This window comes from Acyrthosiphon pisum, chromosome A1 (genome assembly GCF_005508785.2).
Source record: "Acyrthosiphon pisum isolate AL4f chromosome A1, pea_aphid_22Mar2018_4r6ur, whole genome shotgun sequence".
NCBI lineage: Eukaryota > Metazoa > Arthropoda > Insecta > Hemiptera > Aphididae > Acyrthosiphon > Acyrthosiphon pisum.
This window is the reverse complement of record NC_042494.1, coordinates 41,846,019-41,873,924: the sequence shown is the minus strand read 5'-3', so window position 1 is coordinate 41,873,924 and position 27,906 is coordinate 41,846,019. Positions and strand designations below refer to the sequence as shown.

At 34.6% G+C, this 27,906-nt stretch overlaps 1 protein-coding gene across 1 annotated transcript in view; it reads left to right on the top strand.

Moving 5' to 3' along the window:
- The first annotated feature begins 1,107 nt into the window (after positions 1-1,107).
- Positions 1,108-27,906, top strand: part of LOC100161809 (transcription factor AP-4) — a 36,204-nt gene continuing 9,405 nt past the window's right edge. The window contains exons 1-2 of the mRNA XM_001945263.5: positions 1,108-1,757; positions 6,469-6,694. Of these exons, the coding sequence (XP_001945298.2) occupies positions 1,675-1,757; positions 6,469-6,694 (309 nt within the window). The 5' untranslated portion in view covers positions 1,108-1,674. The remainder of the gene's footprint in view (positions 1,758-6,468; positions 6,695-27,906) is intronic.

The window sequence follows — 27,906 nt, the reverse complement described above, 5'->3', positions numbered from 1 at the left end:
AATTTTTATGGATCCTACATTGGTACCACCATACATATATACAATTTTTATTTATTCAGTGGCGTGTAGAAATGTCACTAATGTCACCTATATAGGTGGCCTAGGCTAGGCCCCACTTGAAAATGGTGGGTAGGTCGGCGATTTGTTGGAAATGTTGATAAGTATTACTTGAAATAAAACTTGTGGTTGAATATAATATTCTCTGAATTATGTCTACCAAACTACGTGTAATGTGAACGATACTCAGTTAGGTACCTATAATACTATTGAGTAGGCCCCACATGGGGAAAAAGTTCAGCACGCCACGGGATACCAACAATGGCGATCAAAAATTTAAACTATAATATTATTATCGAGGTTAATATAGCTGTGAGTGTCGACTGTCGAGCCATAATTATCAACTTCCCCAAAACGGTTATAAATTATAACATTTAATAATGCAACATGCGCGTTAAAATATCAAGTATTCCTTTATATCCCCGAAAAACGTTCGTACCATTTCCGGATTTCCCCCCGTCGGTGAATTGATGCATTACAATTTTATAGCAAATACCTACCAAACAAACTTTGACAATATTATATAATTATATTTTTGATGTATCAGGCAAGTTAGGTAGGTAGGGCAGCGGACAGGTAAGTATTTATTGAGTACAGATATAGTTCTCGGACTGTGTGCCCACAATACCCCAAAAACGGAACGGTCGGCAATACCGATGGTCAAATGCTAACATTTTTGGACGTTTCCGACAGGAATTCGAGAAATTTCCTCATTTCGAGTCGTGACTCGTAACGTCGCGGAATTTGAAAAAAAAATTGGAAGGGGAGGGCGTAGTGGCGTACACGTATTGTATTCTTTTATCTGTGTATTGTGTGCTTTTCACGGTCGGCGGAATGATTCACATTTTACGTCTGAACACAGTGTCGCTCCCTGGCGGACGTCAACGGCCCACCGCGATCCTCGGCCGGTCGCAATACCATCGCCGTACACCCGTCCGGTCTATCCCCACCACCGCTGACGGGCCGGCCCGCATGTGAGCAGTACCCATGCCGGAAAGGCCGTTTATCAGCTTTTAAGGCCGTTTTGGCTACCACCGATCAGATGGCCCACATCAGTATCCTGTACGTCATGCCGTAACCACTTCCAAAAGCCGCCGGGCGCGAAAAATGTCGGGAAAAACATGGTGGCCGCGTGCGCGGCGTACGAATACGCGCACGTCGCTCTGGCGGCGGTATCGGTGCGCGGCGCAGCGCACAGCTGTTTCCCGCCATAACGTAGTTCATTGTGTTGGCGTACGTACGTGCATCGGTTACGCGCGCGCGCCATTTTTTTTCCTCGTCAGCTCCCCGTTGCCGGGCAAACCGCCGCCGTCGCCGTACGAACGCCCCGCCGACGAAACCGCGCGCAACCCTTCGGGATTTTCGCTTCGTCCGCCAGGCGACAATAATCGAGATAATATAATAATAATTTTTAATAATATTATAATATCGACGACCGTGGAATAATAACAGTTCGTGTGCGTGTCGTCGTTTGGAGAGGAAAAAAACAAGGGGGAAATCAGTTTGTTCTGACCGTGCGCTACCCCCTCGCCAAAACAAACGCCCGAAAACCGCCGCCCGTCCGGTTTGCCATCGTCTCGCGGGCGCCCGACGTCGGTCCGACGTTTCGCACGTATCATGGACACGGCCATAACGATCAGATCGGAAGATCGTTTCGACGATTTGCAGCATTACGACCACGAGGACTTGAACTATTGCAGGTGAGCGGAATTTTCTGTTGTTTTTTGGGGGGAGGGAATGGGGTGAAGGATTTTCGGGACGTTATGCAGACGAACGTCGGTTAGGTTTTCGATTCCGTTTGCATGTGTGTGTGTGTGCGTGAACATAGTTATCTACCGTGTTGTACACGCCCGTCAGCTGTTGTGTGCGGTATCTTTATCAATGCGCAAAAATAAAAACAAATAATCGATAACAAAACCAGTGTTGTTTATCATTTCCAATCGACTGCCGCCTGTGATGACGATTGACGAGAGTAGTTGTAATACGCAATATTGCCGAATGGTCGGCGATCGGTAGTCGACTCCGCGTGGACAGAAATCGTAGTTTGCAATTATTATTCCATTGCAATCATCGTTTTACAGGAGCGTTTTTCCCAAATAGGAATTCTCATTTTATTTTTCGCGAACAATCCTCTGGTTAGATCGTCCCGAACTCCCCGACTACTAAAGCAGCCTGGATCAAACGCGCGGCAGATGGTCGGTCGGTCGCCGGCATCCAGCTGTTGGGCCAGCTGTCCTCCCCTATTGTTGTCGTCGTCCTCACCGCGCGCGCTCTCTTGTGCGCCGGTGTGTGTACTAGTCGCCGCCGGCAACCGGTTTCGGCGGGCACAGCTGTCAAAACGGCGGCGTGCACACCGGTGTCGTGTAATAATAACAATAATAACCACGATTATATAGATGACGGTTGAACGATGTGTCCCGCCGTGGTGTTTGGTTGGCTATTTATTTATTTGGTGTCAGAGGCCGGCCGGCCGGCGACATGGCTATGTAGGCCACGCTCGGTATTATTCTAGGTGGCCCTCGTGGAAGGAAGGAAGGCCGCACACCGGCCGGCCGGCGAGCGTGGTTTCGTGCGCGCTGGCCGGAGGTGCGGGGCACGGACGGTCGGAGCGATCAAGACCCGCCGACAGCCGTCTGCGGTCGGCAGTGCGCGCGCGCTCGATTTCGCCCGTCCGTCCGTGGGCAGAGCGTCACCGCCGTCGCCGTCGCTACCCATCCCGTCTGGAGGTCACGGCGTCGTCGAGGCGGCGTACTCGGCCGCAGCCGCCGCCGTTTACAGCTGACGAACGGAGATAATAATGTGTATAGTCCAGGACGGAACGAAACGTGTGATTTCAATGGTTGGTGGGCGGAGGGGGCCAGACGGTGTGATTATTTATGGCTAAGAAAAATAAAAATAATAATAATAAACCGCACAAGGACACGGACACGCGAAAAAATAGAAAGAAATAATAAACGAGTCGTCCACGGGCTACAGCGACGGTAAGACTTAAGAGGAGGAAGAGGGAATGCGAGGCTTGCGTGCTGATCGCGCCGAAACGAGTTCGAAAAAAAATCAAACTGATTATAAAACGACCATAGACATGACGTCATCCTATGTCCACCTACCTATCTTACTTTTATTGCGATTGCGTCCGTTTTAGGTTAGGTATATACGAGTATATTATAATGTTAAATTCCTACAACCCAACTTTTGGTCTTAAAAATATCTTCTTAATCACGCGTGGCTTGGTCACTGACGCTCGATAAGGTTAAGTTTCTTACGCGTATTCTGTCAAACGTTGACTAAATTTCCCATGTTCAGATGTCTATTAGTAGTGTAGTTTTTTATCCACACGTAGTGTTAAATATTCTTTTCCACCAGGTTGCATGTTGTTCTGTGTGTGATATACTTACGTCTAAACTGTCAATGTACTCTCGAATATACACCGTTCTGAGTCTAGAGTTTTACATGGCAACTAAAAAAAAAAAAATCAATTTCATATTTGTAATACGTTTTAATAATGACCACCAGGGTTATGGTACCTTCATATTTTTACCAGTAGAAAATGCAATGATGAATGCTTAAAAAATATTTGTAAATATTCGTAAACTATGCGTTAACACTTGTATATTTTACGAATTGTATCTACCCGCGTTGTATATAAATACCGAATTACTATTAAATTTCTTGCTTACTATATTCACAATTGGACTTAGAAATAGTTGAAACTATTATAATATGTATAAATGTATAATTGCTTAATATAGGTACCTAACCTTATGAGTTTTCTGTTTAAAATAAATAACAATTTTAATACACTATACTTATTTTTCTTTATCAATCCAAATAAATGATTGATAGAAAATTCCAGTAGGGTTTCATTGTTGTTTACAAAACACAATTTTGCATAAACTGAGAAAGTGTCAATGGAAAATCGGGAAACAGGTGTTCTAGAGAAGTACATTTTTAACGAATAACCTGAATGATTTATAAAAGCTGATAGTTTCAAATTCATTGTCTTATTTTTTTGTGAATGAAAACTGATGCGTTCTATTTTTAAATTAGTTGCTTTTGAGATAATTTTACTGTTTGGCAGTCACATGTTGTTTTTAGCGAGTGATATTAAAAATTGGAAATATTACGCGACTAAATAATTCTGTGGTATTTACTTCCCAGTTCTTTTGAAAATTTAAATTATTGTTTTACAAAGTGGCTCTTATATTATGAACTTATGTTTTGATGATTATTTTGAATAATAATCGAATCGGTAGGCAGTAGAGTATAGAATAAAGTAACGGAATCGATAATTTCTATTCGTTCAACCCTATTTCTTGGCTCAATGTTGATAAAAATGTGGCAAATACAGTACTATTGTATGGTAACAGACTAACACCAATCATTGTCGTGTACTCGTTTATATAACTCAGAATATAACCCTTCCGTTTTTTAATGTTCGTCTATATCGCTCTGACATTTTATTGTGTTACGATGGATAGGAAATACCTAACATAATAAAAGTACTTACCTACAAAAAAATACAAAATGATTGATGTATTATACTAATCACTGCTGTCGCTCTGTTGGCTGTACAATTTGTTTTGCCATTTTTTGATTTGTTTAGTGTTTGGTTAAGTCAATACCTATTACTTACAGATAAAATATAGTAAGATGCTAGTAAAATCACAGAGTGAAAGAATTTATTAGGAAACTTATAATATAAATCATAATATAATAGGTAGGTAGGTATATCGGTGGACTTTTTTAAATTGTGTTGTCACCGGTATAGTACCTACAATTTCGATTCGTCGAAGAATATCAATAGATAATAATTAAAAACCGCGTAGTACCTACAGGGTTTCCAGTCAAAATGCCCTCTAACTTTTTGATTTCTTCACTTTTTTTTATTAGCTTAATGCTTATCCTACACATACAATGTTAATTCTATCCAAACAATCTAGCAATGTTGGAATAGTTCTGGGTTGAACAGATCATCTCTTGTCACCGGTTCATAATTACTTTTAAAATAAAAAGACTATGGTCGGGCGAATTAAAAACAGCTGCTGATCCACACGATTTTGGAGGTGAATTTGTGTGATAGTTTCACAAAGTAAAGCGGGATCATTTTGAAATATTAGATAAATATATAATTATCTAATAAAAATGTATTAGAATGACGTCGTATACGAGTTTTAGTACCCCTGTTTTTCGAAGAAAAAAAAGGTTGTTATCATATCGCAAGCGGCCCCCTTTCATTCTTTCGGTTATAAAAAAATGTCATTCCACCAAATTAAGAAAAACCTCGTGTTGTGAAATATGAGACTGTATATACCTACAGTAATAATTAATATGTAGAGAAGGTTAGCCTTCCCTAAGTTATTTCAAGTTTTACATAATATTATTATTATGTATACGTATATTCTTAAATTTAGTTGTAATTATTCTATCATATTAAATATACGAATTTACTATTATGATAATACATATAATATTTACAGTATAATTATATCTCATTGTGTGAACATGGTGGGGGTGTGGTTAAAACGTCACGCTCTGATTTTACTCTATAACCTTTTAGACTCAAGCATTTTGGATTTTTGGATCCTATTGACTTTTATATTGGAAGGTGTCAAAATTTGATTGCCACGTGTTGTGATGTTTACGGCGGTAAACGGTCACTCTGTACGGTCCATGGTTTAAAATGCAAAACGCGGAAACTTTGTACGGTCTGGTAAAAATGTTCATTGCAGAATGCGAACACTATGTGCTATTATGCATACATAGACACACATAGTACACCTCTTAAATATAATATATTATGATATTAACAAGTCATGACAAATGATATTAAACATGTTTTAATGTATGACATTTTCTTCTAATAATATAAAGTTTTGAAAAATATAATTTAAACATTTTATTAAGTACAAAAAGTATCAAAATGCTTATAACATAAACTATATGGTATGGTATGTTATGGTCAATATTTTGTGGGATATTTATCTCAGTTGGTATACGTATCAGCTATTATTAATATAATTTGTCCTGGTTTCAGACCTGATTATATTATAAATACTTTATACGTATTATTATGTATGCTTTTATAGTTATACGTATATTTATAGACTAGTACAAAGTTTCCGCATTTCGGATGTTGGACCATACAAAGTGACCTAGAACCGTGTACAACACCCGCGATTCACTATACTTGTAATTAGGTTTTCTTTACACCTGTCGTCTTTTTGAAGTTAGATAATTATGTTAGATAATTGTTGTCAGCAATAGTACCTACTATTTCCGGTAAATTATCGTTATTGGATATCCATGGGATTATTTTCGGAGCTTAACTATAAATCGTTTACACTGTAATCCACCTCCCTTCCCCTTATACCGTTTCAACAATACTGATATTAAATTGATTTTTGCGTCTAGTTTGACAAACGCGTCTGAGGAAGGAGTGGATTCGCCTCCAACAGGACTTACACCCATCGTGGTAGGCCACAGGACACCCCAGATGAGCGTCACTATGGAGCACGAGAAACGGATGCGCCGGGAGATAGCCAACTCCAACGAAAGACGACGAATGCAGTCGATAAACGCGGGTTTCCAAAACCTCCGGACGCTCATACCGCATCACGAGGGCGAAAAACTCAGCAAGGTGAAAAAATATTCATTACATATTATGCTAAAAAATGTACGATATTTTTTTTTACTTTTATAATATTGATAATTATTTTACAACAAGCGCAAGTGAAGATTAAATAATATTATATTGTATTTATATAGACGTATAAAACATAATTATGTGTGTGTGTGTGTGTGTCCGTTTAAACATTATTATTTGGCGGCGACGATGGTTTTTTTGTTTTCAGCGGTCGGAAAACGCCGCATCTCTTCGCCTCTTTACTATCGTTCGGATTATTATTATTATTATATTTTTACGTTTGCATCGTCCTTGTCGATGTGTGTACACATAATAATATTATACGCTCAACGATTTCATTCATCTAGCCCATCATCGGCGGCGGCTCGAGTACAATAATATTACACAGTACACACACACACACCTGCTACAAGTACGTAACTCTGTATGTGTGTGTGTGCGTGTGTGTGTTTGTCGACGTCGGTGGTACGCGAGACTCGTGGGGCCACGATATGGGTGCCGCTGCAACGGGCAGTCAGCTGTTTATCTTTTGGATTATTACAGGGCGTGCTTGTGTGTGTGTGTGTGTGTCTCGTCGCCCCGTCCGACGAACCACCGTCAATCGGAGGTTCCCACTCTTAATTTCTCGACGTAACACCGTTTCGAATGACGACTATTATAATATCGTACGTCGTCGTTCGTACGCAAAGACCGCCGCCGCACATACGTCGTTCAGACCACAGCTGCTGATGAATGCGGCGGTTATAGAATTATATACCACTCCTCCCTACCTCACTCCCACCACCACCGTCATCACCACCGGTGTGAACATGAGCTCGCGAACCACTGCTGCCAACTTCTAATAATATTATTATGATATTATATAAAAAAAGATATAGTAGTAATAATAGAACGAATAAAAAACTCACTTCGAACGGATCGGCAAATGCCGTAGACGTTTTGTAAATCGTGACGGTCGCCGGATAGAATGTTAAAACGTAAATAATAATAATATTAATTCCATTTTCCTCCCGCGTTTGGGTCACGACGGTTGCTTACAACTCTGCGAGCACAGATTGCCGTCGTCGTCTCGGGTACCTGCGGCGGTGCCGGTTGGTGGTTCAACGCACTCGTTGTCCTTCACGCTTGTAGTTTCTCGGAACTGACTTGTTCTTCAGTTCTCCACTACTTTTTCGTCTGCCGTGGTGCATCAATTATTATCAACGCCCCTCACCCCACTCAGCGTATATCGCCGACGCAATGCATAATAATTACAATTTACAAAGTATTTACAAGTTTACAACAGTACACCGTTGCGTCGATCGTGCATGCGTGAAGTTTCGTTACATATTTATTTTAATAATATAACATTAATGATAATAATATAATATACAATGTGAGAGCGGTTTAACGTATTACATGCGTCTGCTGGCATTGTTTCTAAAAATAGACGACACGTAGGAAAATATAATAATTTACATGACTGTCTATTCCGGGGAACATAATTAAATAATAATATATATTACAATCGTAGCTGCTAGTCGTGTACCTCAACTGACCTACGGCATCCGGTGACGTGTTCTATGTTTCTATACAGTGGGTCTGAGTCTGTAACCCGTTTTATGGTCGAAGTGATCATTTTGTTGGTTAAAAAAAAAAATAATAATAATAAACAAACGGATAGAAACAACTTCTATTTCGATGTAGCGTCTCCGTCCCCCGAGTACGTGGCACCTCGTCGTCGATCGGTGAAGACGTGAAGCTCGCGGGGTGCCCTTTCGGCGGCATTGCTAGATGCCCCACGCCCCGCGACGCTATCGATCCCGTCGTTCGAGTGCTGACGTCAGCCGACTGTACGCTTGCGCCCGTATGTGACGTCAGCGTGGTTACTACCACCACCCTTATATGATGTTTTTCGGCGGGTGTATCGACCTCGTGCTCTCCGTTTACCGAAACGTTTTTTCGAAAAATTGCGAATCTCGCCCCTCCCCCTCCCACCGCAGATTTCCGGTGCCACATTTGGTTACCGTGGTAACGCGTCTCCAATTTCTTCCTTTACGCTAAAAACTCCGATGTTCGCGCTCTTCACATTTTAATGAACGGTTAAAATCGTCGCGCACACTACTACTACTATTACTACTACTAATACTACTACTATTACTACTACTACTACTACTACTACTACTACTACTACTACTACTACTACTACTACTACTACTACTACTACTACTACTACTACTACTACTACTACTACTACTACTACTACTACTACTACTACTACTACTACTACTACTACTACTACTACTACTACTACTACCACCACCACCACCACCACCAATACTACTAATACTACTTCTAATATTATTATTATACTAATACAATAGTTCGCTCGTTTTCTATTTCTAGAAGAACCGTGATGCATATCGTGTTTATAAATAATATATTGTTTTCCGTATGATAACGGTGCCTGGAGATTTTGATATTGTGTGTGTAGAATGCGTTTTCGGAACGCATTCCTCAGCTGACTGGTTTCCACGTCCTGTCGCGTCTCGGTATGTTTTCGCTGCGTGTTGTACGTACGTGTACCTAGAGATAATAATGCGTACCATGCGTTACCTATACGCATTTACCGGGGGGCACACGGCGGAGAGAAAGTCGCGCGCGGGAATTGACCGACAGGAAATGACTCAGACGCGCGCGAGATAGATTTTCATTCAACGCATTGCCGCATATGGATAACCAGGCCTCGGGTCAACCGGCAACTATAATACACACATACCGTCTATAATATTATTATATAGTATTATACGCGCGCATTCCATTGGATGCGGCGGTGTCGGTTCATACTATAATATTGTTATGTTTATATAACGTATTATTGCGCATGCGCACATGTGACATGTTGTGCGACCGCCACCGCGTGTATGACGTGTACGCTACGCTCGTCCGTCGCGTGTGTAGTACGTTTACTATTTTAGTATGATAATAAATAATAATAATAATGTACGGGGCCGGCGCGGTGCGAGGAATCCAAAATTGCAATATCATGCTTTTTATTGTTGACTCTTGGATCGTTGAACTCGGTAGGGTCGAAGCTCCTTTTATAATTGCATTATTATTTTCGTATTCGGGGGTTCGTCTAATTTGAAAATTTAATTTTTAATGTCTGGTGTCATATAAGAAGGGGGAGGGAGATACTGCATGATTTGTATATAATATGGTCGAAATGGGGTACATAATTGATTTTTGAAAACCCTTCAGTTCAGTCGGTATTTTTACGACTACGCCATACAAATATTCATTTAATATCATGCTTAAGTTACTGAAAGTATTTATGTACCTAAGTAGTTGGTACTTAATATGGAAGCGTTAAAAAGTATGACAATTCATTTTTTTTTAAACCATCGTTGTTAAGATTTTTAACGCAGTTTTTATAATATAAACATTATGAAATATTCTTTAGGAAAAAAAACGTAAAAAAGTTAATATAACTTTTAAGTTGGAATTTGTAAAGCATATATTATATATCTATATAGTTCGAATATTGAATGTCGTTTTACAAATTGTAAGTAGTTAATAATAATAAAAATTTGAATACACCAATCATATTAAATCTAATTTTTTCTTTTAGGAGATATAACTCAACCATAATACTTATTAATAACAATAGTTAAGGTATTTTATTATTATAGTGTATGTTTGATGGCCAATGTATTATTGATAATTAGTAAAGGGTTTCGATTTAGAATCAAATGTTCTTATTTTTATTAGAACGATAATTCGTACTCAAGTAATTTTCTGATACTATTTAGTATTATCATAAATGCACTATTTTGCTTTTTGATGTCGGGTTTTTTTTTTTGGATATAAGTATTTTGATTTTTGAGGTAGGTATACCTACTTAGAATTCCAGCTTATTAGAATATGGTACATTTATTTTACATTTGTAAAATAATTATTACAGTCGACCATTGGGTACTGTTATAAAAATAAAAATAAATTTATACCTGATAAATTGTTATGATTACAATCATAATACGACCATCTTATTTATGGTTATTACTATTAACTGCTAACCTTATTTGGTACTTAATGTTTATGCATTTTTAACCATTACGCTAGGGTTACAGTTACGTCGTCTGTCGTGTCGAAAATGTCCCGGTATATCATGGTAAGTGCATGAAACTATGATTACAATAACTTATCTATCAGGATTCGGAATACAATAAAAATATGCGGACACGACAGATGACGTAGTTGTGAATCCAACTGTTTACAATATTTAAACTAATGTTGAAAAATCATTTTATAATAAACAATAATATTGTATTAAACGTATTACAAATGAGTAATAGACACAAATTTAAAAGGATTTTTTACTACAATTCGTTTATGTTGTAATTCTACTCTATGAAACCCTAAAATATTATTTCACGGAGTTCAAGTGTCTTATTACCTTTTTTCATCCTAATAAATATTATGTCTAAGCTTATACGTAATGTAGGTAAATAATATAACATAAAACATTTATGTATTAATGTGTACTGAGAGAGTACTTGGTATGTATCTAGACATAAATATACATAAAAAAAATACAAAATATTCTAATGAATATTAATCTTACGAAGATAACTTGTATATGCTCACACTACCATATTTGTTTTATAAATTATTCGTCAGACTTTCGCCATACAAATTCTATCGAGAATAATAATATATATTATATTTATTAGTTCCTGGTTTTTCAAAATATTTCATTTTTTTAAATCTTAAATTTATCTTGTGATTTTGTTTTCTTGTGTCCGCATATATTTTGATATGTAGATTAGGAATTAAAATAAAATAAATTGAAAGATAGTGTTTACAGAAATATAGTACTACTGTTGTTGTTGTGATTGTTTGTTGTTGGGGAGGAAATAAACGATGATACAGATTTATTCGGAAATCCTTTAATCTTTTCAGTCTAACACTACAGGGCGAAATTTGAAACAAGCTATTATTTTGCAGAATAACATAGGTGATTGAAAAATAAATGTTAAGTTTATTTTCTCCCCTAATAGCTGACACCCGTAAATAATCTAAACCAAAATCAAGCTTATGGGTACTTATATTCCCATATAGAAACGAAGTTCGTGTTAAATTTGTTTATGGTGACTGTTACGTTAAATGAGCTTGTTGTATATTAGTTGCTACAAACCCGCATAATCGTCATTGAAACATATATAAGGTATTTATAGATATATACGTAATTGTATAACCAAGAATGTATTATTGAATAACATATTGTTACCTTTTATTTATTACTCTTTTAGAATATTTTAGGTAAATTTTATATTTATGAAGTCCAAGTAGATAGGTACCTATATATTTTTATTTTATGCATCTGTTAAAATAAGAGAACTTTCCAAGTTCACCTATTGTGATTTAAAACTATATATTTTCTGTTTTTATTTTCCGTGTGAATTATTACTTGGAGAAACAAGTTATTAATACTTATTAATATTACCTATCAAATAATTTTATCAATGACTTAGTAATGATGTAATAATCTATTTTAATCACTCTAAATGGAGTGTAATAATGACATGTAGTATCATGAAGAGGATATGAGCAGTAAGCACACATTTGGTTCTACTGTACGCAAATTTGCTATATTGCACGTAAGTCAGAGAGAGAGAAAACAAATAACGCTCTGCCATGATCCTCTTAATGATCAATTTGAATATTATTTCTCATTTAATTTTGCTCTAAATGATCTTATTATCTTAAGATTATAAGATCTGGTCCGAACAGATAACCGGATTTTGCGCCTGTTTTTTTCATACGTATAATCGTAGATAGTGATAAACGACAGTGGCGTTTTTCGCTGGTCAGTTCACTTAGTTCTCCGGTTCCGGCATATTAAACATTAATTTTAGGCCCTAGACAGACGATCGGATTTTGGCCGGCCGATCAGCGTGTTCCCCTCCAAACGCGGCGGTATGTCAGGGCCGTCGAACTATCTTTTTAACTTGGTTAAACTTGTCTCCCTAGAAAGTACTGGGTGCACTTTAATAAATTGTAATATTGGGATTTTTTAATATACTTATATGCAATAATCTGTACGAGTAACGGTATTATCCTCATCAGGCTAAATCAAATTAATCATCTTATTATAATATAAGCTATAACTTTTTCCACATTAAAGAATTGGCATCCACCCTAAAAAACATTTTACTCTTAAAAAATAACCTTTTTCATATTTTCTTAAAATTCTGATTTAGTAATATTATATTTCCGCTATACAATTTTAAATAGAGTTTACAGTTTTACACCTATATGATATCAAAATGTAAATATAAAATTGTGATCCCTATAACCACCACAAGTGATCTGGTTAAATCATTATTTTATACTTAAAACCGGTTTTTGGTAGAAAAATTAAAATATTCAGATAATTACTTTATCTTGCTATTTCTACACCAAATTTATTATAGTTTTTTTTTAAATTTATTAAATCCTTGCAACTGCTTTTACTATACCTACGTATAGCTAAAATCTGCTATTAATTTTATGGTTTAGTACTTTTTTCATAGATTTAATTCAATGATGGGGGATTCTGGTCATCGGTTCAGACGATTTCGAAATAGCTAACTTTAGTAGGCGTAATAAAATAATGAGCTAGGTATATTTTAATATGTTTAGATGACATTTTATCAACTTGTTTCGAATATACCTATGTTTTAATATGCTTTTAGGTTTATACGTTATATTTACGTTATAATATTATATATACTATGTACTACACATTATACAAATGTTATATTTTATATTTGTTAAACTATGGGTCGTATATGATATAATTTATCATGCTATTTTATTAATTGTTGTTATATTATGTATTTTAGTATTTCGTTTGAAAAACATTTGTTAGAAAATAATAATAAATTCTATAGGTAAATAATTATTAATTATATATTATGCACATATCAAATAGGTAAATAATGTGTTAAAAATGTATTGATTTTATCCGGGTCAGACGCATATTCGTCAACAAAAATGCACTTTATCATCTCATAAGTCATAACAGCCACAAGTCACAACGTGTTCAACGTTAAATTATATTTTGATATCTCCTTAAAAACTATTTTCTTGGATCGATGTTTGATTTGGAGGATGTAAAATTTTTTGAGAACAATCATGTTTCATTACGTGTATTCTCATACATCGGTAACACGTGTTAACTGATATGCGAACATTAAAATTGATAGGTACGACTTTGTAAAATAAACGACGCGAGCTTAGAGCATTGCTCGAATTAAGAGAAAGAGTACACTAAAAGTAGAGGGACTCGAAAACACCACCCATGGCTTAAATATACAAGGTTATTGCACATAGCCCATATTGTTATCAAACAAAAATAAAATGGCATCGTAAGGGTATGGTCCATATCATAGCATATAATATCATTGTATAGCCAGTATACGTCCATCCCCTTACGCTGCCATTTTAATTCCTTCACGTGATAAAATGATATAGTAGGGGTACTATTGCAATAACCTTGTATATTTAAGCCATTATACCACCTAAAAACGATTTGCGTCCTAAAAACGAAAAAGCTCAGATGATATTGTGTGAAGTTTATAGAAAAATTAATTGGACGGTACTGTTAGATTATACCGGGCTATTTGAATAAAAAGAAAACCCAGTTCTTTGCCCAACACATTTATTTGAGCATCGGGGCTGAACGCGCGGGAATTCGGTTAGCGGCTGCGTTTCATTACTATATATAGTTGGTATAAACCATGATAAAACTTCCTATAATATCTTCACTGGCGTTGACTGTCGTAAGTTCGTCGACTGCAGTGCAGCTGATTATATCAGTAGCAACTTTTTAAGTCGTCGTCGACGATGATCGCATGAATTCAACATGTGGACACGTTTAAGTCTCGTCCATCTGAAAGAGAGAGCGGTGTTTACGTTTTCGGTGACGTACGACAGCGGAACAGTCGTAGTAGAGTATATTTCGCCGGTCCCTTTCGGGCGTGGCACCGATCCTCTGTAATGATATATATAGTGTATGTGAGTACGCACGCTGTTATAATAAGGGATGACGAGAGAGGATGAAGGCATGGTGGTGGAGGAGACGTTGACGTACAATATTCCCGAGTTACATGTTTTATAATATTTATATATGTATTATTATTATTCTGGTGTGCGCGTGCGCGTATACGCCGGGCTGCAGGGCGGCGGCGCGATTCGATGTCGTGTGTAACCCGCGTGGCGCACAATATTATACGCGTGGTTATGCCGCCGCGTGTGTGGATATAGTAAACCGCCGCCGAGACGGGCTTGAGGGTTTTTATTGATCCGTCTGCGCCGCCGCCACCCGCGCATCAGACTGCCATTTCCCCTCACGGTGGCTGTTTTAAGGGCGTGGTCCCCGTGCTCTCCGGATGAGGAGGGGGGGGGGGGGTGAAAATAAGTATAAAAAAAAGTCATTTTCGGCATTCATTAATTACGACGACGCCTCCGCTGCCACCGACGAATGATCGATCGAGTCACGTGTGCCAAACATATTTTTCCGTCGTTACTTGATTGATGATTAATATTCGTAACGCGAGTTTCCGCCGGATCCCCGGATATAAATGAAAATTGAAAAAAAGATTAAATTAAAGGGGTCTGTCACCCCCGCGCCCTCCAACCGACCAACCAACGTATAACCCGCTGTGTACTATCCACCCATTTAAATCCACTCGTTCCATATTTTGAAACCACATTTCCACAATAAGATGGTATATATTATACCAATATTATACAATAATATAGTGTATTCAAAGTTTTAATATTTCTTAAATCAGATATACTTAATTTCTTTTAATTTTAGGATAAGGCTTTCTATATGTTTACATGTACAAAATATTTTCAATTAACACCCATACATGCATTTCTCATTATGTGTGCTTGGATTATTGTTTATAAGTTTTAGTTATTACTAATATTATGAAAACTAAATTTTAGTTCAATAATGACTAAGTATTGAGTGTACCTCCTTTACTACCATAATGTGCCATATATTATATTTTAAACGCAGTAATTATAATTAGATTCATTTTAACTATTAATTTATGTAATTGTGACTTGAATAGAGGTACATTTCTGTTTCATATTGTTTTAGTAATTAATAAATATGTTTTCCTAAATAATGCCTTTTTTAATATCCACATTTTTGTTCCCTAGATGATTTCTATTTTACTCAATTCCCTAACTAATATTGTATTTCACAAATTAAATAATTAACTATCATATTTGAAATGTTTTAATTTCGTAAAGTCAATAAATTTTAATTTATATTGTAGAATAAAACAAAATGTATTTAAATATTATTCACTTGGAGTTCATTCTGCAACTCTGGCTACGACTCAGCAATGCTTACATCAACACCATATCGTTTTAATAAATTATTGGTTTTTATTTAAAATTACAATAGTATACTTATTATGGTTCTTTGAATTTATCATTGACATACAATTTGTTAGAATAAAAATACAATACTTTGGTTATAGTTTAAACTTTAAAAATTACATTTTTTAATGATTAAACTTGCCTAGTTAAATAGTTTGTCAATGTAGTGACTAGTGTCTAGTGGTTACTTTTTATTTTAGATTTGTTCTCTGACGAAATAATGGAAGAAGTACTTGTAAGTTATAATAATACAAGCTCGAAATGTATTTTGGAGTTGTACTTATTATAAAGATAAGAAAGAGAATATTCTTTTGATTTTCAATGTATAATATACAACTCTAAGGTCTTGTTTCTAAAATTAAGTCTATTGTTATTTAAAATACGCTGTTATTCTTTTATCATATACTTCGTGTTTTTTTAGAAAGTCATTATTTAACGTTTTTATACTTCAAAAGAAATTACGTTTTACTTCATTATAACTATTACTACATACCCATTTAAATTATTCTATTATTTGATCTAATTATAAATACAAAATGTGTTTCCTTGATGTAGTAACAAACGCTAGGGTTTCCAATTACTGACATCTCTACATATTTTAATCGATTTTCACGTTTCAAAAATAAATTGTCGAGATCATGATTATGTGTGCAATAATTGATTGGATATTATTGTATGAAAAACGTCTTGAATCTTTATTCGTACCGATTATTACAGTTTTGAACAATGTTTTCTTATAACGCTTTATGTATTCTGTTTAGAAAATTTAACAGCCCATCAGTTAAAAATTAATACATTTCCACGGAGTTTAAAACTTAGTTTTTCGGTAAGCACGTTAAAAACAATAATGAATTAATTCATTAAAAACAATTTTTATGTATATTAATTATATTCTCCTACTATAATTATATTTAAATTTCTCCTTAAAATTTCGAATTTATGTTGTATACAGATTGTTTAATGCAACGAATCGTTTTCTAGTAACTCAAAACATGTTTTATTATGTTTAGGTAAACAGAACTCTGACCGCAAACATTCGACCAATTGGCTCAAATATTATTACAACGTACGTCTTATATATTATATAGCAACAGGGCCGGATTGTTATATAACGGCCCATTGAGATTTTCACTTCTATAAGCGGCCCATTTACATACTCAGTGGCTCAAAATTACGTCTATAATTATTACGAGCTTATAGGTGGACAATCGTATTTTGAACATGAATTTATTTTCACTCGCACTCACCAGATCGGCCCAAACTTCAAGCGGCCCACCGAGATTTTCTCGGTAACTCGCCTGACTAATCCGGCCCTGTATAGCAATCACGTCTGAATGTCTGATCTGTATTTTGATCCACTTTACTATTTTTTTTATTTCATTTTAAGATACCTATAAGGTTATAACCGTCGTATGGTTAACCCGATTATACATTCGTAGTAAATGTGTTTACAAATCGTATACATGCTTTTATTTTTATGTTTTTCTTGTTCCTACATTATAGTACCTAGGTGTGTATAGTAATACATATTAGGAGTATTACACAATATTATAGTATAAACACGGCATACTTGCCAGGAATAAGACTATCTGACTATTATTAGAACATTATTATTGTGAGTATTTGTCGGAGGAATAGCATATAGCTATATTTAATTAACCATTCGTTGCCATAATGTTGCATCGCGCCATTTCGTTGTTTGTTTTTTTGTCAATGTTTAGAGCTGGAAACAATGTTTTTCGAATCGCATTTTGAATAATTATGACTACGCTAAATAGACGTGGAAAATGTTAATAATGTATTTCGATTCCTGGAAAAAGATCAGTAACAAAACGATTCCAGGTCACTATGTATTGATCGTATTCCGAAGAAAATAAAAGCATCTAATATTAGTATGGTGTTGTTTCACGTGTTTTTAGAAATAATGAGGAACAGTTCAGTGGAAGTTACCCTTTTATGTTATAGGTATTGTATATTATTATATTCGACCGAATGTTTTAAATAATTATAATTTGAAACGGTTTAACTAAATTATAAATTATGATAAGTACTTTAATAATATACTACTACTATCCAGAAAAACACCAGTTTGCTTTTGAACTATTCAAGTATTCGACCCTTCGACACGTGTGCGGCGGGTCTGTAGTTAGTTACAGCACTTCAAGACTTTGACGTCCACGTCCAACACCATAGTATTGTTGCTACGCAAGTGCTCTATCCTCTCGGCCTGTACATATTATTTACTGCAAAGCATATTTTATTGACTATTGTCATTTTATAGTATTAGATTATTTTACCGTCTTGCCGCTAACATCTTGATCGGGAGTGTGAGGTCCTTACGACGACAGTTTTTTATTTCAAACGTATCACAACGGGCGTTTGATGCATTTACATGCCTACACAATGATAACATTATATATTATGATGCACACTGTTTAGTGTTGCAATTTTCGTTAAGTAAGTGAACCGCGGTCTGCTGAAAAACAATGTCCACGTGCGTTAGGTCGTTGTCGTGTGTTGATAACGTGGTATTACCGTCGTATATATATTATATACATGCACCTACAGTATGGGACCAAGGGCATATTATACCGAGTGCCGACTTATTATTACTATTATTAGTGGTCGAAGTAAACCGTGACAATTGCATCGGCGGTCCGAGGGCGGTTGACACTCGCGTGCATCACACATGGCTACCTCGTGTGCTCGATGACGATGATAATAATAATAATAATGTAATAACGACAATGCGTTTTGTTTCCGCTAAATAATATGTTCGAAATGTCATTATAGCGGCGCGATTATTAATTATTATTGTGGCGTATGTATTGTATCTTGAGAAATTAAAAAACCGCCGATAGACCGACTAATACCAAAGAAAAACAAACGGATAAAAATTATATAACACAATATTACACAACATTATTATTGTTGAATATTATAGTGGCGCGACGTATTAAATTAAACGCTTATTAAATTTTTGCCCGTTGTCGAAAACCTAAACGTGCGACATCGGTAGTCATTGGAGGGGCTGGGACCTGGGGTGGAGGTGCATATTCCGAGGTCGGTCGGTGAATAGTATATTAATATAATACTATTATAGTAATAATAACGTTGTGTACATGTGTGTGGTGAAAATACTCTATTATTGGGTGGCGGCCCCACACGGTGGTGTTGAGTTGATAAAAATCGATATTGGTCGTGTAATGTGCCTAATATTATAATAGTGCGTATAATATATTATACAGTATACACTATACACACTATAATATAATACTATGAATTGTTATTGTGTGTGTATAGTGCGTAAATTTCGAATGGATTGTGTAATGAGTAATGATTGATGAAGTTTGTGTGTGAAATGCTTTTCGTAAATAGATAATATACTCGAGTAGTTGTGTATAATATATAATATATATCATATATATTATGTAAATATGTATATATTGTGTACCCCTTGCCTCGTTCCGGAGATTGCCTTGGAAGTCGGACAATAATAGTTCCTCCCTCACCGCGGTTGAGAACGTTTACTTATTGCACTCCCATCGAGCGGACATCCCCGGGTGTCTATCTGGTTTAAACAAGTAAGAACGGCGTAGATGCGGTGGGCGTGTCTAGCGAATTTTTATCACATATTATTATCATTTATTGTAGCAGCTCAGGGAAATAAACTCGTATGAAATCGGGCTCCATCAGTTTTGTGCCACATTTTAATAAGGAACTGATTGAAATAAAGTCTCCATAGGTTTTTTCTGAGCTTGAGAAAAGTGTTTACGGTTGGATTGAGGAGCATTGCTATGTAAAAATATCGCTAAAATCTTTAATAGGAAAGCCTACAGCACGTGGACTCTTATAAGTTATAAATAACTAGTTACACCGCGGGGTTATAATAAATAACTGCAAAATACACTTAACAGAAGTCATAATATTTACGTATTTTTGAGTATATCCGCAACATTCTCGTAGTGTGCTTGAATAAATAGTTACGAATAATATATTATTATTTAGTTTTGAGGGGAAATAATAAACATCCACAAATAGTATTTTTGAACTGTGTCCCACTTTTAGTTTTAGCTAAGCGATGCGGCCCTCAAATCGGTCGACGGTGGTGGTTACGATATTGTAATAATAATAAAATAACAATAATAATAATAACAACACAGCAATAATAATAATAATAATAATAATAATAACAACATCAGTCCAATGTACTGTTATCGATTGTTGCCGGTAAGCGTTACTCGTTCGGGTACTAAGGGGCGGAGAGCTTGGGGGGTCGTTTACGCCGTCAATGCACGTAGTCTCTACACACTTCTGCTTACAGCCATAATATATTTAAGACGTGCAAAAACGATCGCTGTTCAACCGAACAGACAAAAAACCGTCGTGATAACGATCGGTCCAGTACTCCAGTCGGAACTGTTTTCTTCTCCGAAGCATTGTATAAATTATACATTAAATGTTATTTTTGATTTACGAATTCGGTTCCGACGACGACATTGGGCGGCCGCGCTTGCGACGTACAAACATTCAAGGTCATTAGTTCTTTCACCTGAACGCCGCCACCGCTCACACCGGTTGGCCTTGGATTCTCCTGGCCGGCGATGGCTACCCGGGCTGGCCAGCGATGTGGACGGCGTACATACGATATCGACGGCATGCCATCGGTCGTCCGATTGGTCGGCCATCGTCATGGCCAAGCCGAGACTCGCTATCCACTTTGGACGCTTCGTGTATATAACAACCACAATAATAATAATAATAATAATAATAATAATAATAATAATGCTTCGTAATTGTTTGTTTTTGTTGTTGTTGTTGTCGTCGTCGTCGTCGTCGCGTGTGTGGAAATTGAATACTCGACGTGTCGTATTTGCGGTGTAAGAAAATATCGAGAAAAAAAAAAAAGTGCGTGCGTGCGTTAATATTATTACTATATTATTATTGTCCACTGCAGGATTAATAATTCGTCGGGAATGTTTGTGTGTGAGAGAGAGTGAAGGAGACGGTGGCCGCCGCTCGTCACTGTCAAAGACTTTGGCGTCGTTGTATTTTCGTTGGCACCTTTTCCGTCCCGCCGCCGTATCGCAGCTGTTTGCGTGCGTACGTTTTTCTTCTTCAACCGTCATCTGCCCCACCACCGCCGCCGCACCACAACCGCCGACGTCATAATCATAGTACGATATCGATATCGCCTTCTCGCGCACCGTATAATAATATTTTTGTCGAATGCTTTCGATAATCGAAAATATAATATGTTCGCTCAGCTGAAATTGTACTGTCGGCTTGTAATTGTATTGTACTATTGACTATCGGCGGTACTTATCGGTATCGCGACTTTCCGATCTTCCGGTAAGCTCAATTCTGTCATTGCGACTACTGCGCACGTTAGAATTGCGTAAAGTGCATTATTTCGAGACGCATTTTTGTGATTTATGTGAGACTAAATAGTATAAATAGGTCCGCCTGGCAAAACTTGCAATACTGCGTAAAGCGTAGAATTATTTTGATATTAATCTCAATTAAAGTTGGTATAATTAAGAATGATATCAAAATAATTCACTCAAAAAATCAATTATTATTTTATTATCTTAAAAAATAGAATACAGTCTAACTACCGTAATGATACCACTCTAATTCGCTTGCGACTCAGTTTTCTAGTTATATTCTAGTCGATTTGACTTCATGGATTCGATTGCCGCGGCGCGGCGGCGGCCATATACAATACACTCCAATATTTATCAATTTGTTATTTAACGTAAAATAACTTAATTTTTTCGATTGACCTAGTCAAATATTTTGAAAAGTACCTCGTAATGTTTCCATTCGTATAATTATATCACTTTTTAGATTAATATTTTAGTAAAAATAACACTTACGTTATAATACAAATTGTAAATACACTGAACATGTGTAATATTGTTATCACCGTCGTGTCTCTCTATAGATTTTTTATGTTAAAAATGGTGTATTTTATACATTATTATTATATGCAGTCATATTATCAATATTGAATAGATCATTCGAAAAAAATGGTTCTGTAGCAGTTATTTTACAAACGCATAAATATTGCTTGTATTGCATATGGACGACGCTGTGGAGAACCGTGACGTCACGCGTAATGTTAAATATCACTAATAAATTAGGCACGGAGACTGACAAATTAATTTTAGTGATATCATTTTAACATCACAAAATTTACTTTAATTTAAGGCAAAGAATTTTTTTTGAGTTGGTTGATCCTAATATAATATCTAGGATATCAATCGGTGTATTATTTTTTTGATTTCTTAAAAGGTATTTCTAGGTATTTATTAATTGTAACACTAACAAAATAAATAAGTAAATAAATAAGTAAAAAAAAATATTTAGTAATTTACTACTATAATACCTCTCCCCGGCTCCTCCTACCTTCTCTATCAACTATTAAAATATATTTCCCGGATTTAGTGTAAAAACAAACTTTAAATATATATGAAAAAAATGCACAATTAGTCATGCTAATTTATTATTGTCATTAAAATTGAATACAATTTAAATGTACATAAAATTTCTTAAGTTATAGTATGTAATCTCTTAAATATTGTGAAACACTCGAACGTTCTATATACAATTTTTCATTGATAGTTGAAATAATAATATTTTATATTAAGTTTATTTATCATTCTGTTTCCGATTACAGATCATGATGATATTATTATATTTTATTATAATATTGCTATCGATATTCTACTCTATATACAAGAATATGGGAAATGGTCAATTATTATTTTAACAATCCAAATGTCTGGATTTATCACAGATATATAATTATATAAATATGTTTAAACATCTGTGGGATTTATACAATAATCGAGATATTATATTGCTGCCACTATGGCGTGCATCGTGCATAGGTTCGATAAACGTCGCGGGCTGGGCGGACGTGGGTGGGCCTCTCCGGTGTTGTCCGCCCGTCGCGGCGTGTAATAACCGATATTATTCTATGCGCCATATAATTTCGTGCGTCCGTTTCCGGAGTCTCTCACGAAAGAGATTTTTGTTTTTATTTATATACAACGATTACGGCGTATTTTTTATTAATAACACATAGAATGTGGCGGGGGGGGGGGCAGTACCAACGTCTTCATGATGACATAATATTATAGATGGCATTTACGTAATTGTGATTTAAAACCATAATAAATAATACCTTATATCAATAACAGTTTAAAAAAAAAATAACGAAACAGGAACATAATATTTTCTGAAAAATAAATCTATCGAAATATTATTCCGCAGTTGTAGATATTATTAACACGTAATTCGTACATTTAAATACAAATAAATATGTATGAGAAAACGTGTCGGTTTGAAGATATTGTTTAAATTGCCAATCGGAGTTAATTAATATTGTAATAATAAATTGAAAACAATATGCACTGTTTAATAAATTGACTATAGATTAATTTTAAAATATGATAAATCTGTTTTCCACTGATAGATCATTGTTATTACCACTAATGCAGTGCAAGTTACCTGAACAGCAGTTTTATTATTCATTAGAACAATATTCGTTTGCCAGTTCTGCAGCGACACCCACCTGGGTCTTTTGATATGTTCAGGATGTGGTTAAAACGCCCGAGAGTATAAACGACAGACTTAGGAATTTCAACAGTTTTGGGGCGAAAAGTTGATAATTGATTTTTAATTTGCATGTTTACGACTTGCCGATACTTTCGGTCAGCGGTCTGACGATAAATTTAACATTGACTTGTGTTATTTACGTTTTGAAGTCTTAAGCTGTAAATTCTCGAGAAAGTTTATAACGCGAATCGTTCTACCGTACAAATTGTATTCGTTATAACATTTTTTTTCAATACCCTCGACGAATTCGTGTCATTTATATTTTAAAATAAATTTTACGATACATTGAAATTATTTAAACATTTTAAACTGTATAATTTAGAAAATGGTTTACTGTTATGTAATAATTTTACAATTGCCCAGTGTTTATGGCTATTTTTAAAATTGTATGACTAAATAAATTTATCGCGCACAGTGATATTACATAAGTTAAACCATAGACTTATAATATAAGTCTATGAGTTAAACACATAAAAATTCAAGCCCACAAAGTAAATTCCCAGATACCGATAACGTTAATCGTATAAAAAATAAGTTATTGTGTAGATATGAGGTGGTTTATTATCTACTGTTTTTTTGATTTTATACCTATTGATAACTAATTAACTTATGTCCTAAAATGTTTCTTATATTATACAGTTCTGTCGTGATAAAAACGATGACAAAAAAATCTTACATTATCGATAAAGCTCATTATATGTATTTTCATATATATATAGGCCCAAACACCAAACTGTAACTTCGTCCCTTTGTGCATCCTATAAAATGGAAAAACCATCGTATTTTTTAAAAATTACTGTCGTTTACTGTCATGTTTATTATTGTCTATTATAATAATGCCTATAATGAATGGAAACTAAATAATTATGATATTATTGGAAGCACACAATATATTTTAGTTAATAAAACTGGTACGATAATAGATTTATTTTATAATATTATGTTCAATTAATTATTTTGTAGTAACGAACACCCTTTTTCACCAATAAGATTTCCATTATGGCTAAACCAAAAAATAAAATATATATACTAGTATTACAAGCAACTTTTTTGACTTAAAATTATTTAAATTGGTACTAAAATTATAAAAATGAAATATTTAATATTTAACAGTCTCCTTTTCTTTAATATCTATTATTTTTCGTACATTTTTTGTATTGTTAATACACTGTAATAATTCATTATAATTAGTAAATAATAACTTAATATGTCCTATAAAATATAATTGAATATAATTAACTTTTATAATTTATCATAACAAAATTGAATTACCTATTTACTTGGCGTTTTAAATTCAATATTTTTAAATTTTGATTACAGACAATAATGTAGTATGTATATTGTATATATATTGTATTAAATTGTTAATACATTTGAACATAAATACTATCTATAGGCTCCTGTAATTGCATTAAGTTGTCTTTTGAAAGTAACCTTTTACAATATACTTTGATATAAAAAATAGAAAAGGTTAAATACGAATTGGGCTGCTGAAGGCAGGTGATTACTTTTATTAGGTATATTGATTTTGAATTATTAATTATTATGAGACACAATATAATTGTTACTTCAAAGGAGACATAGTTTATAAGCAATATTTTAATGGCTACGTGTGAGACCCCTCTCTCGTAACCGATCTTATACATATTTTACAACTAAAATATTTATTAATATAATATATTATACTGTTCAGTGTATATACGTTATTAAAATTGTGAATAATATAGGTTTTTGGAAACCAAAAACTGTCCTGCTTACGAAACAGTACTGCTAAAGCATGGTATCACTAAAGCAAGTCCGACTTGATTGACTTTCTATTAAATTGTACGTAATACTAAATCTATTTATAAATCCATTGTTATTATGAACAACACATTGTATACGCTATACATGCTTGCACTAATTAAAACATAATATACTGAATTTTTAGATCATTATTTTTAACATAATTCAACGTCGTTGGAATTTGGCCAAAGTTGCACCATCTTACCATAAATGAAAAACATATTCGACCTAAAAAATAAATTATTATTGATTACATTAATTCAAACCATGAATATTTTTCTAATTAAAAATAACGTATTTGTTTGTTAGTCACCGATCGGCAATGTACAAACGATTATCCGTGGGATTTTCTCACGGGGGGGTTACTCGTAGGTTCGATATCCAATAGTCGTGTGTATAAGTGGCCGGCGTCTTAATTATCAAACTATGGTTTCGTGCGCAATCGTGAGAACACGTGAAAATCGTATAATTGAAAAATCATCGGAAAAATCACATTATATTATATCGATATTTGAACGAACGCGGTACGGGGTCAAATGTGCAATTGTATAGCGGCGGACCGTGTGTTATCGATGCACTCTGCCAACGATTGTGTTGCATTATAGGTAATTATGCCGCTGTCGATGGTAATAATTATAATAATTTATAATAGGTATATACCCAATCAGTTATATATTTTAATGGTAATATTATAAATATTAGTTAATGTCAGCTGTTATTTATTGCGGCAATTATATTATTACGTTTATATGTTACATTTTATAAACGATGCCAGCAATCGTAATATTATTAATTATAATAATATAATACATGTACACATAGTACACTATGAACGAACGGCAATGTTTTCTTTTCCCAGACGGTCTTAGATCGAATTAGACAATAATATTAATAATTATTATGAAATAATATATTATACTACGCATATATTACGAGTGTTTTTTTTAAATGCTTTGAGTTGGAGAGGAACCGGATAGGCGTTTTTTTCTTTTCATCGCAGTTTCCTAAATGGCGAGGCGTTTTTTTCTTTTCCAACGGTTGACGGCGGAAGTCCATTTTTCAATATTGAAGTCGAATTTTTTTTTGTACTTAAAAACTTTTCTAGAATTTCCTAAACAGGATATATTCTTAACGTTATATTGTTGTTAGGTTGTCAAAATAATTTTGTTTGAAAAAATGTTTAATGCTCTATTCGTTTGAGTGCGGTGTGTTTATATGTTTGTAGGGTGCGGTCTTTTATGTCCGATAAACCCCTCCTTGAAAAATACCCTTCAACTATATTATGCTCTTATAATAAATTAATCTATAAACCGGAAAATGTAATATTAACATGCAGCTCTTGTTTAAAAATCGCTTGACTTAATAATCGTGTGTTTAAAACTCACTATACGTTAAAGTACCACCATTTATGACTGAAATAGCCAAACGCACGTGGGATGAAAAAAAAAATAATATGTCACGCCAGACAGCTTTGAAGTTTTAAGTGTTTACGTGCGTACAATTTATATTGGATTTTTTTTTTTCGATATTTGAATATTTTTAAACGGAATGTTGTGCATAATTAATTATAATGTATTTTAATAGTCGCGTACCCATAAAATATTATATCAAAGCATAATTCACGCACTGTAGGTTTTGATGTTTCATTTAAAATAATTATTCTACCCTCTATTCTCCGCCCGTTGATGATAAAAAACAAAACGCAAATGGACTATCTGGCGATGGTCGAGTATTAGGTATAATAATCTCATTTTTATATCGGTATTAATATTATACTATTACGCGATTATCGCCGCAATTACGAATCAAAAATGTTTTTGAATTATATAGTATAGGTACATAATATTATATTATTATTCACGTCTGATTGATCTGCAAGTGTTAAGTTATATCGAACGCTACCATAGAATACCCATTGTATTATGATAATGTGATGTTTTATAATCTTGTAGGTATTCTTGTATGACATATTAATATTAGAGTCGAGCAACTATTAAATTACACACGTATGTGATTTAGTTGTATTTTGTAAATTGTTTTTTAGAGTCGGCAGTGTGTATAATAATATAATTTATTCTTCGTATGATACATAATAATTATAAATCGATAGTTGTTAATTTATTATTGATTTATTATTAAAAAATATTGACAAAATTACAAAATAAGTGTTTTTTCGTGTTGTATGAAGTAACTAGGTAAATATAGTTACTTTGTAAAGTAGTATTGGTGAATTATAAAAATATATATACTTAAACTAGTTAATGTATACATTAATTCTTTCATTAATCATTGTTCATCACATCATAGTGTTAAATAAATTGTATATATTATTATTGTTGCTTTACAACAGACATTTTAGTCATTAGATAGGA